This window comes from Budorcas taxicolor, chromosome 10 (genome assembly GCF_023091745.1).
Source record: "Budorcas taxicolor isolate Tak-1 chromosome 10, Takin1.1, whole genome shotgun sequence".
In the NCBI taxonomy this organism is placed as follows: domain Eukaryota; kingdom Metazoa; phylum Chordata; class Mammalia; order Artiodactyla; family Bovidae; genus Budorcas; species Budorcas taxicolor.
In genome coordinates, this window is record NC_068919.1 from 21,664,712 (window position 1) to 21,681,186 (window position 16,475).

Consider the following 16,475-nt stretch of genomic DNA (forward strand, 5'->3'; position numbering starts at 1 on the left):
ACAGTTGTGGCACATGGGCTTAGCTGCTCCAAAGCCTGTGGGATCTTCCTGGACCAGGGATTGAACCCCTGTCTCCTGCATTGGCAAGCAGAATCCTCACCACTGAGTCACCAGGGAAGCCCCAGCAGATGGTCTTTGTTCCCAGTATCCAGCACAGTAAACAGTTGATAAATATGGGCTGACTATGCAAGTGACCTTAATTGAGCACATCCTCATATGTGTAATCCAACTTCTATTACAATTTATTTCTATATTAATCTGATTAATTGTGTAGTATTGCAAATTTTCCTTAACAATCACATTCTCTTCCTATGGGCAATATATTACACGTCAGTGATCTCTACACTGTAGCTTTTTAGACTTTTGTATTTCCTTTCCAGATTTGCTGCGCAATTGTAGTAGTAGTATAGGAGATGATAGTTAATTATCATGATTTGGTAAAAAAAGAGATAAGAAATTAAACCACATGTATATTTTTAAAATTTTATTTATTTATTGGCCATGCTACATGGCATGTGGATCTTAGTTCCCTGATCAGGAATCCAACCTGTGCCCCCCGCATGGAAAGCTTAGAGTCTTAAACACTGATCACCAGTGAAGCCCCCTCGTGGATTTTTAAAAATTGCTCTTAAGTTTAGTTTTTGATATTCCCACAATTAAACATTCTCAGATGCAAAACCTGGAAGGGGATACTGTTTATAAAATCTCCTTTGGAACTTAAAATTTAGATTTCAACAATTAGCAGTAAATGGTTAACATTTATCTTGAAAATATACCTTCACTCTCCTAACTGATTATGCAATCAGTATTAAATAAATATGAATTTTTATAGATCAATACAAGCCTTTATTATTATATGTAATAAAGAACATATTCTATAGTTTATATACATATAATTAACATTTGTTTAATTGGGATCAGATGAAACATTTTAAAACTTAAAAATGTGTTGGAGAATGTTCTCTCTTCTTTTTGTAAATTTATTTTTAACTGGAGGATAATTGCTTTACAATACTGTGTTGGTTTTTGCTGTACAACAAATATATATTTATTGAATTCCTTCTATATGCCTAGTACTACTCTGGGCATTAGGGAGATTATGATAAACTAGCAAAGGTTGTGTTTGTTTCTTATTATGGAAAAATGTAAATATATACAAAGCTAAAGAAAATAGTGGGCTTCCCTGGTGGCTCAGTGGTAAAGAATCCACCTGTCAATGCATGGGACATGAGTTCCATCCTTAGGTCGGCAAGATCCCTAGAGAAGGAAATGGCAACCCACTCCAGTATTCTTGCCTGGGAAATCTCAGGAGACTGGCAGGCTACAGCCCATGAGGTCGCAAAAGAGTCAGACACAACTTAGCAACTGAACAACAACCAGAAAATATATTGTAAAGGACTCCTATCTACCCATCACCCAGTTCAAACAATATCAACTCATAGCCTTCTTTCATTGACAGACTACCTCTCCATTCCCTCTCATATTACTTTGAAGCAAACCCAAGACATTAAATTGTTTCATCTATATTGGTATATAACTCTAAAAGATTATATAGCTATGATATACAATTATATATTCATTATAACCATAATATCATTTCCCCCCCCCTAAAAAATTAAAAATCCAATCATCTGTAGCTTACATTTTAACAGGGGAAACAAGGAAAAAATAAGCAAAAAATATTAGGTAATAATGACAACAAAAAATGCCCAGGTGATAGGATAAAGATTGGTTTTTCTATTGGGTGATCAGAGAAATCCTGCAAGGTGACATTTGATGATGGATGAGCATAACAGGAGGGGGCAAGGCACATGACTGTCTAAGAGGAGGAGTCTTCCTCACAGAAGCTCCAGCCAATGTAAAGATCTGAGGCGGAGCTCAGCGTTCAAAGAACAGGAAAGAGGCCTAGGAGCCTGGGAGGATTAAGTGGAAGGAAGAGTACAAGGATATGATTTTGGAATGCTCACCTGAGGCCATGAGAAAGGACTTCAGACCTGACTCCAGGTGGGATGGGCAGCCTTTGGAGGATTCTGAGCAGGGGAGAGATATGACTTGACTTATGATTATAGAGGAGCATTCTGGTTGCTCTGTTAAGAATGATGTATAGGAGGACATTTTAGAAGAACAAGTGTCTGAAACAGGGAGCCCAACTAGGAAATGATTGTAATAGTCCGGGTGAGAGCTTGTGAGACGGTCATAAAGGTCATAATGAATTAGGGTAGTAGCAGTAAAGATGGTAAGAAATAAGTCATGTCTCAGTAAGTTTAAATTGACACCTAATAGAACTGGTTGATAAACCAGATGTAGAGTAAAAGATAAGAGACCAGGTAAGTCAAGGTTAACTCTAAAATGTTTACTAAAGTTTACTAAAGTGAGGAATACTGGAGGAAGACCAGGTTTGAAGTAATTGGGCATGTTAAGTTTGAGATGCCTATTACACACACATCCAAGAAAGACATCAAGTTGATAGATAGCTAATTCCAGAGTTTCTGGGAGAGATGAGGGCTGGATCTATAAATTTGGGAAATATCAGTGTGTAGATGCTACTGAAAGTCATGGGACTGAGAACACCCAGGTAGTGAGGGAAGATGAAGAAGAGGAGAGATTGGGAAGAAAAAGGGATCCAGCTGAGGAGCCTAAGAGGCCAATGAGGTAGAGGAAAGCCAGAAGAGTGGACCCCAGGAGCCAGGGCTGCTGTGAGATCAGTAGGCTGGAGACTGAGAAATGCCTATCGGACTGGACCCTGCGGTGGCTACCTGTGACCTTGGCAGATGGCTTCATCGTGTGGATAAAGACAAACGCTTACGGGTGGTAGACTCAAGCATGAATGGAGGTGAAGAAGTGGAAACAGGGGAGCAGAGAAGGGGGATGGCAGCTGCAGAGGGAAGTAAAGTCAAGGGAGGTTCTGTTAGTTTTGTATTATTTATTTATTTTTTAAATTTTTATTGTTTTAGTTTTGTATTTTTTAAACTGAAGTTATTACAGCATGTTTGCATGCTGATAGGAAAGATCCAGGAGAGAATAAAAAACATGATTCTGGAAAGAGAGGAGTAATTGCAGGAGCAAAATTCCTGAGTGGGTAAGAAAGGACAGAGAAGCTATGGCACAAGTCAGGGAGATACCCAGGAACACACCACATCCATTTCTACAGGAGAGGGAGGTCGAGTATGTAGGGAGAGATACCGGCACTTGGACAGAATCAGTGGTTGGAGGACATGGACATTCTCTTCTATTGTCTCACCATGAAACAATAGGCAAGGATGTCAACTGACAGTGAGGATTTGGGGGATGGTGTTGGTTTGCAGCAAGCAGGAGATAAATGCAAGAGGCAATAACTATGAGACTGCAGTAGGACTGCTGGGCAGTATGGAAGGCCTGCTTGAGATGTGTGCTCTGTGAGAAATGATCTTTAAGTCAAACTTGGATGGTGTTGTTCCCCTCTTTCCACAATCCAGTACCTCTCCCAGCACTGAGGACTATATCTTGCTACAGTTAGTGAACACATCGGTTCATTGGTTATTATATAATTTATTATTCATTAATGCACATCACCATTCATTCACTGAATCATATTTATTGAGTGCCAGGCACCACTTAAGGTATTAGGGCTACCTCTGTTGAACCAAACAAACCTCTGACCTCAGAGAACTTCTCTTCCATATCTTAAAAGACAAGAACCCTCATCTTTGGTAAATACAACTCCTCAGTGAAAACCAGTGAGGAGGTGGCAGTTTCATATTTAAGTACTCAAAACTAAAGTCACCTAAATCCTAAAAAGAAGAATACCAAGGTGCCATGATAGATGAGGCCAGTAAAGGAGTGAAGGACATGCAGTCTGCCTCAGGGGGTGTATCTTTCTTTCTTTCCCACTAGTGCTGGGCTAGTTCCATGGAAAGCAGCCAAGTGCAGCAGACAGGAGAGTAATATGCTGGAATTTTTATCTCTAGTGTCAGAGCAAGGATTCATCATTATCTCCAGAAGAGCATGAATTAATGGACCATCATAACAAAACAGGGTCTGCTCCATCCAAATTCTCAGGACTACATAAACCCGGGAAGATACAAGCTCCTTCCAATTTAGGAATATGTCTGAAAGGCAAACAGAGCATACCCTTGAAAGGGCTTAACTGAGGGCATCTCCTCATTCCACCTTCTTTTCTTTCTTACCCGTTTTGGCCTTTTCTTCCTTCCTTCCTTCTTCTTAACTCACTAATTTTCATCTGCTTTCCATTTTTAATGAAACAAAGGCTCTTAGAACCACTAGCTCAGGAAGCCACAGTTTCACTATAGGTTGGTCCCTGGGATTCCAGGAAGAAAGCTGGCTCTAATTGAAATCATGGCTCCCTTCTGACTTTGGGCAGGAAGGTTCGAGAAGAGTGGATTGGGAGCATGGACTGTGAGTTCTCTCCAGAAAGAGATTTGGATCCTCTTCTAGCGACCTCAGACTTCACAGCTCTGCTACAAGGAACAAGAATAAAGTGCTTGTCCAGAAAAAGAAGTCAAGAGAATTCCCTGGTGGTCCAGTGGTCCAGGGGCTTTCACTGCCAGGACCCAGGTTTGATCCCTGGCCAGGGAACTGAAATCATGAAAGCCATGCAACAAGGCAAAAAAAAAAGTCAGAAATGGAGTGAATGTGCTTTGTGCTCTACTCCTCTGCATTAACAGTTACTTCTTATCTGTTGTTTTGAAAGGGGAATACTGAAACATGGCTTTTGTTCCACTATCACAAAAGTAGCGTGCCCCCATGCTATACCCCTCTTTGTGCAGTAGATGTCAGCCTCACACAGCCTTTCTCTTCCTAACTGCAGATTCCTAAGAAAACTACCCTCTTACCCACCCTTTCCCTGGGTAAAAAGACTAATTTCTTCTCATCTTAAGCATGAAAAACAATAGTAAACAGTGACCCAGTAAACAGTGATTCTGGAACCAGAGTTGTATTAAAGTACCTGGAAAGGACTGTGGGACTATGGGAAAAGGGTACAAGTAGAGGAGTAGGGGACAGGTTAAAACCTGTGGGTCTCACTGAACAAATATCAGGTGTGATATCAAGGTGGAGCTCTGGCACAGTTATAACAACCCAAGAAGATTTGGACATGGCCCTGATCAAAGGTCTTCGTCTCTCTCAGGTGGAAGAAGCTGAGGAATCAGCAAGTAGCTGCAGTGTCCTGGGAAAAGATCTCAGTGTAAACCATTTGATATCCTGTCTGTCCAAAGGTGCCCTATCTTTGTCCTCAGATAAGACATTTCTCCGAGCCTCAGCTTCCTAATCTTTAAAAGAGGAAAAAATAATAGTCTTGTCTACCCATAGTATTTAATGAGAAAAAAAAAGTCAAGATATTGTGCAGAAAACAGTTTGTAGATAATGTATTATTTAAATATGGATAGTAGATTCAAAGTTATAAAGGCAAATGTACATTAGTTATGAATAAAGAAGAATTCAGTGCTCAAAATTGAACCTTCAGTTAATTATTCTTACAGATTTTTCTCAACATATCACAGGAAGACTTTTCTTTCTCTCCTGAGTTCCATGTCAGCCATGTGGAATTTTGACACACTTAGGATTTATTTCACAAAAAGATCCCAACCTGGAGGGAGCCATATAATATGCATGAATGGTCTTGTGGAGGGAGAAGGGGTGGAGATTCCTTTTCTAGCTTTCACATTATATCACTAGTAGATAATCATAAGCCACTTATAAACTTCAAGTGCAAAAAAAATAGAAATATTAATCTTCAACAACCCTTCTTTCCAATTGAGTGTGCTTAATTGCATTCCACGCTTGTATTTGATCCTCTTCCTCTCTTAGCTTCTTAGTTCATAAATTGAGATGGCTAAAGCTTACCATATTGTGGTCAGTTAGCACCAGTTTAGGCAAGAGACCTTCAATTCATCACATTTTTATTTTATCTCATACTAAATCTACACCTTTTGAATTGAAACATTACTGAAATAATTCATATTTGTAAGCAGAAAGATTGGTTTATACCTTGATGTTGAAATTTGAGCAGAAGTTTCAGAATGAAAGAATTGATACTCTCGGATGTCATGAGGAAAGGCCAAAAGCAATTCAAATTTTTTTCATTTCTCATGACTCATCCCCTCCTGTGGAGTTTTGGGCTATATATTCCTTGCCTTGTCTGTTCTCTGCTTCTTTTGTTAAGAAAAAAAATCCTTTTTGCATCACTACCCCCCACCTTTTTTTTTTTTTTTTTGCTGAGGCTTTCAATTTATTGTATCATGAACTGCAGAAGGAGAAGCAGTTGAACTCTCAACCTTTGAAACCTCTTAATACTTGCTGAGTGGTCAAGGGGAGAAGTGGAAAAGATTGTTGATTGGACTTTACCCCATTTGGAAAAGACCTTCCTACAGCAGCTCAACCATCCCCACTTAAAGGAAATTAAGTATTTACTTTTCTTAAAATCCAAAATTTTTTGGAACATTCTGCAGAAAGTGAGGCCAAGTTCCCACACTTAGTGTCAACTTGGGAACTTTCTTTTTAGACCCACTTTAAACTCAAGTGCTTTTGCATAATGTATATAACACATTTTCAAAATAATTTCATTTTAGATTTATACTTTTGTCTGCTATATTGCTTTCTGCTGTTTTTTCAGAGTACTTTGCAATTATAAATAGACGTCATTGCTCTCACCTCAGGCAGGAGTTTCTGGGTAGAATTCTTCACAGAAAACTAGATACAATATCAATATGGAAGTAAGTCATCTCTTAACATGAACAATCTGCTTCATGATCAGAGAGGTGCTGATAATAACTCCCCACTTCCTCTCTGGTCTGCCTTTCTAATAATTTCATTATGCAAAAATATAATATTAGAAGCTATAAAAGGCCCATGCCACCAGATTTTGTGTCATTTTTTTCCTGGGACCAGGGTTGAGGTCTTTTTTTTTTTTCCTGTTTCATCTAACACTAAATATTAGTAAGAGATGTGATCACTAAGGCCACCATTTCTTCCGGGTACTTCTGTTTCCACTGTACTCTTCAAGGCTGCTCACAATTATACTAAATGAACCTCTTTTCCATTAGTCTTAATTCTTTCCATTCCCCTTTCCCACCCCCGATTTCCTCCTATTTTCAGATACTCGAAGATAACGTTCCTACTGCCTTCTCTCCTTCAAATCTTCCAGACATAAATATTTTAATACATTCGCCACTGTATTTCTGATGGCATTGAAGAGTCTGCACAACCGGTCCCTTATTTATAAAGCCCACGTCTGCTGAATGACCTGTAATGCTATACCAGCTCCTGGACTCTCCCGAACAGTCGACCTGGGAGGATTTTACTTGCACTACTTACAAAGAGAAAGATGGAGACAAGGGAGAAGATCGACTAAAGAGAAATCTTTTCATCCATCTTGTCGGTGATCTTTGGGGACTGAGTGCTGCTATTTACATTGAACAGGAGGGAGGAGACGGAGGATGGAGAGCAACGCTGGAGGTGGGAGGCGGAGCTAGCCCAGCACTTAAAACCCCTCGCTAAAAGGGAAGCACGTTCGTTTGTGCTAGAGGCACTCTCCTGGAACCACGAGGGATGGCGCGGTCTGTGCCCTGAGGACTGACGGAGATCGGAAGGAGGAAAACAAGGACAAGAAAACGAGCGAGACCGAAGAGGACCTCTGGAGAAAGCGGAAGGCAGGAGACGCGAGGGGGAAGGAACCCACGCCAGGTGGAAACAGGACCCGGAGCAAATCGGTCAGGTCCGCTGAAAGAGAAGAAAGTACCGGAGGATTGCCTTTTTTCCTTTCAGTTAATGAAAACTACTTTTATCCTCATAAAAGGCTAAAGGGAGGTAAAGACAATCTCTGTTTTCTTAGGGGGATAGCTGAGGGAAATCCAGACTACCTCTTTGAAGCTCTGAAATAAGCCACTGCCTGGTACACAGTGCAAAACGGTCCTGGTTTCTGAAGGATACATCCCTTTCAGAATTCCAGCCGGAGTAGCTGGTGCAGTTCTATTTTTACATTTAAATGTCTGTGTCTCTCCCCCTTGCCCCCATTTTAACAACACTTTCCTTGTTTGTAAGCACGAGTGACAAGAAAGTGTCAAGACGCAATAGGAATATTTTCATCTTTCGCTTTTATCTGCCTGGGTCTTTTATTTATTTATTTATTTTAAGAGGGTAGGAGTGGTCCTTAAGATGGAAAAGGACGTTTCCATTTGAAAGGCTCTCTCTCTAAATATATTTACACCCATATGCATTTAGAAAGAGAGATCCCTTTCGGAGGTTGAAATCCTATTGAGAAACATGGAAAAAGGAGCCAGGCACCGGAACAACACTGAAAAGAACCACCCAGGTGGGAGCGAGTCGCAGGAGGCGGATTCTGGAGGGGGCGGAGTGGCCCTGAAGAAAGAGATTGGATTGGTCAGTGGTTGTGCTATCATTGTAGGTGAGTCCAATTCCTTTTCCCACCGACCATTCCTCCCCGTCTGGTGGTCCTCTTGTAGAACCTTAATCCCTCAGTCCCCCAGCCCCGCAAAGCACTGTTTCTGTGTCCTGCTGCCTTAGAAAAGGGTTGTCATTCACCTGTGCTTCCGCCTGCACGAACGGATTAAGTTTGAGAGGTATAGGAAGTGTTGTATATCATACATCTCTTCTCCCAAACCAGTCAGTTCTGTCCAGTGTTTGGGGAATGGAGCACTTAAGGGACACACTCCTGGCTGATGGTCAGTGTTGCCTGCAAGCTTGTTGAAAATATAGGTCTCTGGACTCTACACTGGAAGGTTGATTCCAGTGATTTAAGGTAGGACTGGGGAACCTAGATTTTTAACAGGCTTTTCTGCAGCCATCTCCTTAACAGGCTGTGGATTGGCTTTTGAGACATATTTAGGAGCTATTTGGTTTTACTTTATATGAGACTATGGGTCTAGGGGGTGTGTAATAAAAATAGCCAAAACAGCAGTATAAGGATGCCTTGCCTTTCTCTAGCTTTTCCATCTTATCCAGCACTTTCTCTTGTGAAGTAGATGTGACAGGGCTTTTATTCCCATTTCCTGGGTGAGGAAATAAATTATGGAAGAAAAGAAGCGACAGATTGTACTTTTCTGTAATTGTGCAGTTGGCAGCTTCTCTCATTGCTTAGTGGGGTTGTGTAACATCTATGTCTCTTACCTCATGGAAGACCCTGTGAGGGTCTGAAGGGAAAGGGGAGTAATTAGAATGGTGAGTCTGGCTGAAGGCTTTGAAACTGGGGAGGCTGAGTGTCCCCGAGAGTGCCAGTGCAGGCCACTCCAACCCTGTAACTGCACTCTACCAGGCAGGGGTCCTAAATATGGCCCTGTCTCTGAACAACACACAGTCCTCTTTCCAGAGAGCCCCTGTAGATGGATGCGCAATGGTTCAGTACTGCTTTTACTCCAGAAGGTGAGAGTTTCTTCTACTGTCTTTGGGAGAGGGCCTTACCTTTTCCCCAGAGAAAGGGGTACAGGACAGTCAGGCCAGGTCGGTTTCTGTGCAGACTTCCTTTTGAAGGCTTGTCGTGTCCTGATGCCCACAGACCAGTTTCTCTGGATAACCCCATGGTCCTCATGGTAGCACAGAAGCATTTTGGCAACTAAGCAATGCTGACATTGGAGAACACCCTTGAAATCAAATAATATCAGTACAGTATTCAGATAATCCTCTTCACCTCTGCACCCAGGCTTCAGTGTTATCTCCACTCAGCTTTCAAAGTGGAATGCTGCTCTATCTAATTCTTTGACTCTGGTAGGTTTCCAGGCATCTACAGTTACAAGTAAGGTAATGTTATGTTAAAATATTATAGTCAAGATTTTAATCTCTCATTACCTTTTCTCTATCTCACCTTTATTGCAACTGCTCTAAAGAATGAGATCAGCAAAGTACTCAATATGTACAGCACATGCCAATTTAAGGTCTATAAATAGCCCAGAGCTGTTACCTCTTTCACAGCTTGACTGAGAGGATTAAGTATTTTCCTTCCTTTGGGAAGATTCTGATTCATACACAGATGTTTACACCCACATGCACAGGACCACAATCAGACCTCCCTTCCTGCCTCACCCACCCCTATATATATGCAGGTATTCAAGGGTTGAGGATATTTTCCTATATAATGAGCTTGTTTTTGTCTCTTTCTTTAGTATTTTTCTAAGACTGTGAAGAAATGGGAGTGTCCAGGTGTAAGAGCTATGGCTTTTAGTTGGGTGAATGCTACTATGATTTGTCCACGACCTCATGGATAGCACTTCAGTGTAAGAATAGTCCCAGTGCTCCTATTGGTATTGTAGCAGGAAGAATAATAACTCTGGTATTCTATCGTGAAAAGAGGCCCCAAATATGTGATTTCAGAGAAATCAGGGTATTATTCCAAAGTGCAAGAATCCTTGTAGAGTTAATAGTCATGATTGTATCTCCAGTTAAGCTGAGACACACATTTCCCCTTTAGGGTGTTGTGGGGGCAAAATCCTTTCCACTTCCCCTGCCGTGTGGCTGTTGATTTACAGATGTGCCGAGTAGCTGCCCTGTCCTCTAGAGGGGTTTCCGAGTAGATGACAGTGATTCAGGTTTTTTCAAGACCAAATGCAAAAATAGAAATGGCATTCTGTACATGAAATTCAGTGCTCTAGCGTTCAGTGTCAACACTGTGGAAGAAAGAGTTCAAAGGTATAAAGAGAAAGGAAATTTCCTAAGTGAATCAGATCACAAGGTATGGAAAAAGAGCAACTGCCCTAAATTGATCTCATATCCAGTTAACTTAGGGATAAGTTAACCTATGTTTCATAAAATGTTGTAAAAGTTTAATTCACAATCAGCATCGATGATTTAAAATAGGAATACTAAGGACTCCCCTGGTGGTCCTGCGGTTAAGAATCCGTCTGCCAATGTGGGGGTTATGGGTTCGATCCCTGGTTTGAGAAGATATACCATATACCTCAGGGCAGTTAAGCCTGTGCGCCACAAATCCTGAAGCCTGAGCTCCTAGAGTCTGTGCTCTGCAGCAAGAAACCACGGCAATGAGAAGCCCGTGCATCACATGGAAGAGTGGCTTCCACTCGCCACAGCTAGAGTATGCCCATTCATAGCAACAAAGACCCAGTCCAGCCATAAAGAAAGAAATAACAGTTTTAAAATAAAATAGGAATAAAAAGATGGTCGGTGTTACAGAAATATAAAATGAACCAATAGAAGATGCATGCTCTAGAATTATCTATAATCTGATCGGAGAGATAAGTTTTATATGCATTAGACAAAGAACATTGGAAATTTATGATACAGTTGAGTTACCTAAGGAGGAAAAAGTTAGGGGAATGGTGAGAAGCACAAAGAATGAGAAGTTCTTGCTGAGACCTAGATTAAGAAGCCTCTTGAAGGACATGGAGAAACATGGAATAGAGAAGATAATTCTGGGAGATTTGGTAGGTAGAAGGACAACAGCTAAACGGTTATTTCCTTGAGCAAAAAAATGTGTCGTGTATATCTCTGAATCTTTAGTGCTTAGCAGAGTCCCTGACTTGAAATAGTTACTCAAATGATTGTTGAATTTAATTGACACAAATGTGAAGACAATAGTAATAAAGTGTTTATTTGAATGGCTGTTGGGAACCTAACTTGAAAATCTTTTAAGCTAGGAATAGTTTCATTAACTTGGAAATGAGGTTGTCCAGTTTTAATTTTTAAACTTCACCTTTGCCCTAATTTAACCAGACTATTGCTCGCCACATATTTGGCCAAAGAAACCTGTTGGTAATAGGTGAACTTAGATTTCTCCTTGAATGTGGAGTCCCCCTCAAAATCTAAAGAAAGTATGAAGGAGCCACAAAATTCATTAATTAATGCTATCAAAGCTACTGTTATTATTAAAAATTTATTATATGCCAGACACTTGTCCAATTGCCAAACATACATTCTTTTTTTAAGTATTTATTTATCTGGCTGCACCAGGTCTTAGTTGCAGCACGTGGAATCTGGTTCCCTGGACAGGAATCGAACCTGCGCCCCTGCATTGGGAGCATGAAATTTTAGCCACTCGACCACCAGGGAAGTCCTACATTGTCTTATTTATCCCTCACAATAATCCCATGTAGTAGGCACTTCTTAGCCCTTCTTCCACATAAGGAAGTATAGGCTCAGAGAGAGCCTATACTATACAAGTATATAGCCCAACTATACAAGAAAGTTGGTCAGGGTCACAGAGCTGAAAAGTATTAAAGATTCAGACCTACAGCTTGTCTAAATCCTAAATCAAACTCACAAGCATTATTCTCTACTCTCAGTTGTCATGCCCTGAAAGAGACGTTTGCCTTCAGATCCTGTGCAGAGGTCCTTATTTGTTTTTATAGACGAAGCATTCAGTGTTGTGTTCCCTGCAAGGAAGTGTCCCAATGTAAACAAGATCTGAGCAATCAGTTGAGAGTAGACGAAGTACCAGTACAGCTGCAGGAAGACTTTGGTGGGGGGGTTGGAGCCTGAGGTGTGCTGGCTGCACTGCTGCAGGATGTGGTCAGCACAGACCATACTTCCATTGACTCTCCCACATGCTCACTCTTCCTCTCTGGACCGGCATTCTCTACTGGAAAAACCAGAGCTTTACACAAACTCTCTCTATATATTACCTTATTTAATCCTGACCACAATTCTGTGGAAATAGATATTATAACTCTGTTTTAAACATGGGGAAATGGAGTCACAGATCCTGGAGGACTGACTACTGAGATCTTCTGACTCCAGAGTCAAAGCTCTTAGCCATTCCCTGTTTCTAATCGGTAACCAAGAGAGGAAGGAGGGAGGCTGGTGTGTCTTGTGTGGTGGGGGGAGTGGGCCATGCAGGACCATAGTCATGCAGGACATTGGCGTTGGGAAAGGACATGGGTATCTGATACTGGAAAAGTTGGGGGAAAACTTTTTTTAAAGGCCGTTTGTCAACAAAGAAGCATACTATAGGTATAACCATACTGAAATGGCACTGGATGGATTTGGAAATATTTCAGGTCCAAAAGATTTTCAGACCCATGTATTTTTACACCATTTTAGAAGATTTTACATTTTAGTCTCTGATTTAATGTATTAGCTTTCTAATCCCCCAAATGTCTATTGGATATTAACCAGAGGGCTGGAGTGTGAAAATTCTTCTCAAATTTGTACTTCAGGTTTTTTTTTTTCCAACATGAGAGGGATTAGGATTTGGTTCATTCAGGATGAAAACATGTTTAAAACTCTCATTGTTCTCAAAGAAAACTTTGAGACAGAAGCCAAGTAGGATACTTTTCAAAACAAACACATCTTGGTAAACAGAGAGAGGTTATAATTAGTGGTGTAATAATAATAAGTAGCTACCATTTACTGAGCACTACCACATACCAGATGAGTGCTTTATGAGTATTCTCATCTAAGCCCATGAAATAAGTACTGTTATGGAAAGGGTGGAATTGAATGAATAAATAACTAGCGGTAGCAGAGCCAGGATTCCCACTCAAGTCATTGAACTCTGAAGCCACTGGGCTTAATCAAAATGCCCCACAGGGTGGCTGGAACCAGAGATCCTGTGGCTTCCTACCTCCAGGAACCAGGCAGGGAACTCAAGGAGTAATCTAGTTGAGGCAGGGCTGCTGGCAGGGCTACAGTATGGTCTCTCAAAGAGCGGAGTTAATGCAGAATAAATGACTAGCAGGAGACACTTAGGGTAGGGGAAAGAAAATAGAAACCCAGCAGGTAAAAAAGATGTCCAAAGAAACAGAATCAAACAACCCATTCTATTTAGAAAAGCAACAACAACAACAAAAACACCCTGTACCCAGATCAGATGACCTTCTCAGAGAGGCCAGCACCACATACACATACCACTTTTTCTGAATTAAATTGGCTTATTGAAGTGACATGGCGGTATGGGCATACAGGGTGAGACTTTCAAGTTGCCCAGATACCAGGGGTTTTCTGCTTTCCTCTGAGGGTTAATCCAGCAGCAGAGCTGCCTACCAAGAAAGCCTTAGGAATGTCTGTTGTTGCTCTTGTTTTTTGTTGTTACTTTTTTTTTGTTTATTTGTTTATTTTTGGCCGAACTAGGTCTTCATTGCTGCCTGCTGACTTTCTCCAGTTGCAGTGAGTGAGAGCTTCCCATTGCGGCGGCTTCTCTTGTTGCAGAACATGGGCTCTAGAACATGAGGGTTTCAGTAGCTGTGGTGTATGCACTTAGTTGTATGTGGAATCTTCCCAGACCAGGGGTTGAACCTGTGTCTCCTGCTTTGGCAGGCGGATTCTCAAACGCTGGGCCACCAGGGAAGTCCTTGTTTGGTTATTATTGTTTGGAGATGCTGCTGCTGCTAAGTCGTTTCAGTTGTGTCCGACTCTGTGCGACCCCATAGATGGCAGCCCACCAGGCTCTCCCGTCCCTGGGATTCTCCAGGTGAGAGGGTATCAAAAAAACAGGAATGAGCAAATAACCCCAAGAATATATCCTGAACTACCCAAAACAACCAAAAGGAGTTCATCCCTTCTAATTTTTAACTCCCAGCTGAGAGAGTGCAGAGCAAGAAAGACCACGCCTTGTTCCTCTCCCAGAACATGTCTGCAAAGGAGGCCCCCTGGGCTCTTCTCCCTGGAAATCTGTAAATGACAAAATGCAGGCTGCTCCCTGGCACAGGTATGGGGGCTACTGGTCGCAGGATTCTGATCATCTTATATTTTAACATTTAACAAATACTCATTCAGCATTATATGCTAGGCTTTGTGCTAAGCACTGGTGAATTTTATTTCTAAGAAGCCAAATTGTGCCTCAAGTCTATTTTAAGCTGTTATATTTATAGAATGAATGAAGTCTGAGCTGAAAAACTTAATCAGTCACATCTCATCTCTCATCCATTGTCACGGTCACAACTCTTCACATTGGTTGGCTCCCTGCGGTTATATCTTCAGCATTACCAGTGACGTCACTCCTGGGGAGAGGGTTTCATAATGTGCCTTGAGATGTTCTGGGCAACCTCACACTGAGCAGCATATTGTGAAGGCCGATTACCCAGGGGTGTTTCGTTGCTGCAGAATTGTTAGTGTATTTTTCTCACTATGTATAGAGTTTCAAGGTGCCTGTACGTCTGTGAGATTCGTAAATGCTTTAGCAGCCTCTTTAGAGTACAATTCTGCATAGCGTGTTTAATCAGCAGCTGATACAGGCAGGTCAGGCTGTCTAGGGATAAAGAGACATTTGCTAATTGGGTCCTGATGCTGGGAGTAGAAAGCATATGATGAATTTTCCCATGATTTGTATCATGTTTTGGACAGGGAGGAACCATTTTTGATATCAGAAAAGGAAGGGCTTTGGAGATAGTCTTGGGTTTGTAAACTGCTTTCCTATTTACAAGCTTTGTAACCTGGAACAAGTTCATTGGCAATAAAATAGAAATTTTCTGTGAAATATTAAACTGGCAAGTATCCAGCAGTTTATATTCAATAAATACTAGTTTCTTTCTCTCTTAAGCTCATCCTCCACCACCCCCACTTCCCTTATCCCCCCGCCACCCCCACACTCATTCATTTTGGTTCAAAAACAGATTAGATTGATCGGGTGATGGGAAGAACTGGCCAATTCAGCCCAAGTCTGACCTGTTTATCAAGTAGACAGTGTTTTTCCTTTTCTCTGTTGACTCGAGTCTACTTACTCATCAGCTTCTCGTGCTTCCCCTCTTCTAGGAAGCTTTTTCTGAGCAGCCCCCACAAATGACGTTGTCCATCCCTAATATCTTGTCATGTATTGCGATTGCTTTCATGCAACTTCTCCTCTTCCTGGTGGTGTCAGTTCTGAGTCCACGTGCATCATGTCATCACTTCTCCCCACAATTTGCTGAGGACAGGGACTGAGTCTTTCTCATTTTCATATCCGCATGTATTCAGCCTGGCATGAGTAAATGCATAGAAAGTATTTTTTTAATAATAGCAGCCAATCTAAGCCAAACCGTCCATTAGAGATCTGTCTCCCAACAATGTGAATATGCTTTCTCTTAGCCGCCTGTGGGGTGTTAGCTCTCCAGCTAGGGATTGAACGTGTGCCCTCTGCAGTGGAAACAGAGTCTTAACCACTGGACCACCCTGAATATGCTTAACAAACTGAACTTACTGAACTGTACACTTAAAAATGGTTAAGGTGGTAAATTTAGTGTTGCATATGAAAAAAAAGCCTTAGCTTAAAAATGAGTTATTCCCATAAACAATGCATTTTTACATTTAGCAAAAAACAAGCAAAACACAAAGCATGCTAAATCTCATCTAAGTTCAAATTTGAAAAAGACTTTAGAAATTAACATTGAGGCTTCCCTCAGCCTCAGCACTATTACATTTTGGGCCAGATATTTTGTTGTTTTGAGGGGCTGTCCCATGCAGTATCACTGGCCTCTATCCATTAGATGCCAGTAGCACCCCCTCACCAGCTGTGACAATCAAAAATGTCTCCAGACACTGTCAGTTGTCCCTTGAAGGTGGGGAGATGGTGCAAAATTGTCCCTGGATGAGAACCACTG

The 16,475-nt window shown here is 41.4% G+C and overlaps 1 protein-coding gene across 1 annotated transcript in view; it reads left to right on the top strand.

The window, feature by feature from the left end:
* The first annotated feature begins 7,379 nt into the window (after positions 1 to 7,379).
* Positions 7,380 to 16,475, top strand: part of SLC7A8 (solute carrier family 7 member 8) — a 52,856-nt gene continuing 43,760 nt past the window's right edge. Inside the window, exons 1-2 of the mRNA XM_052647134.1 lie at positions 7,380 to 7,803; positions 8,218 to 8,401. Of these exons, the coding sequence (XP_052503094.1) occupies positions 8,260 to 8,401 (142 nt within the window). The 5' untranslated portion in view covers positions 7,380 to 7,803; positions 8,218 to 8,259. The remainder of the gene's footprint in view (positions 7,804 to 8,217; positions 8,402 to 16,475) is intronic.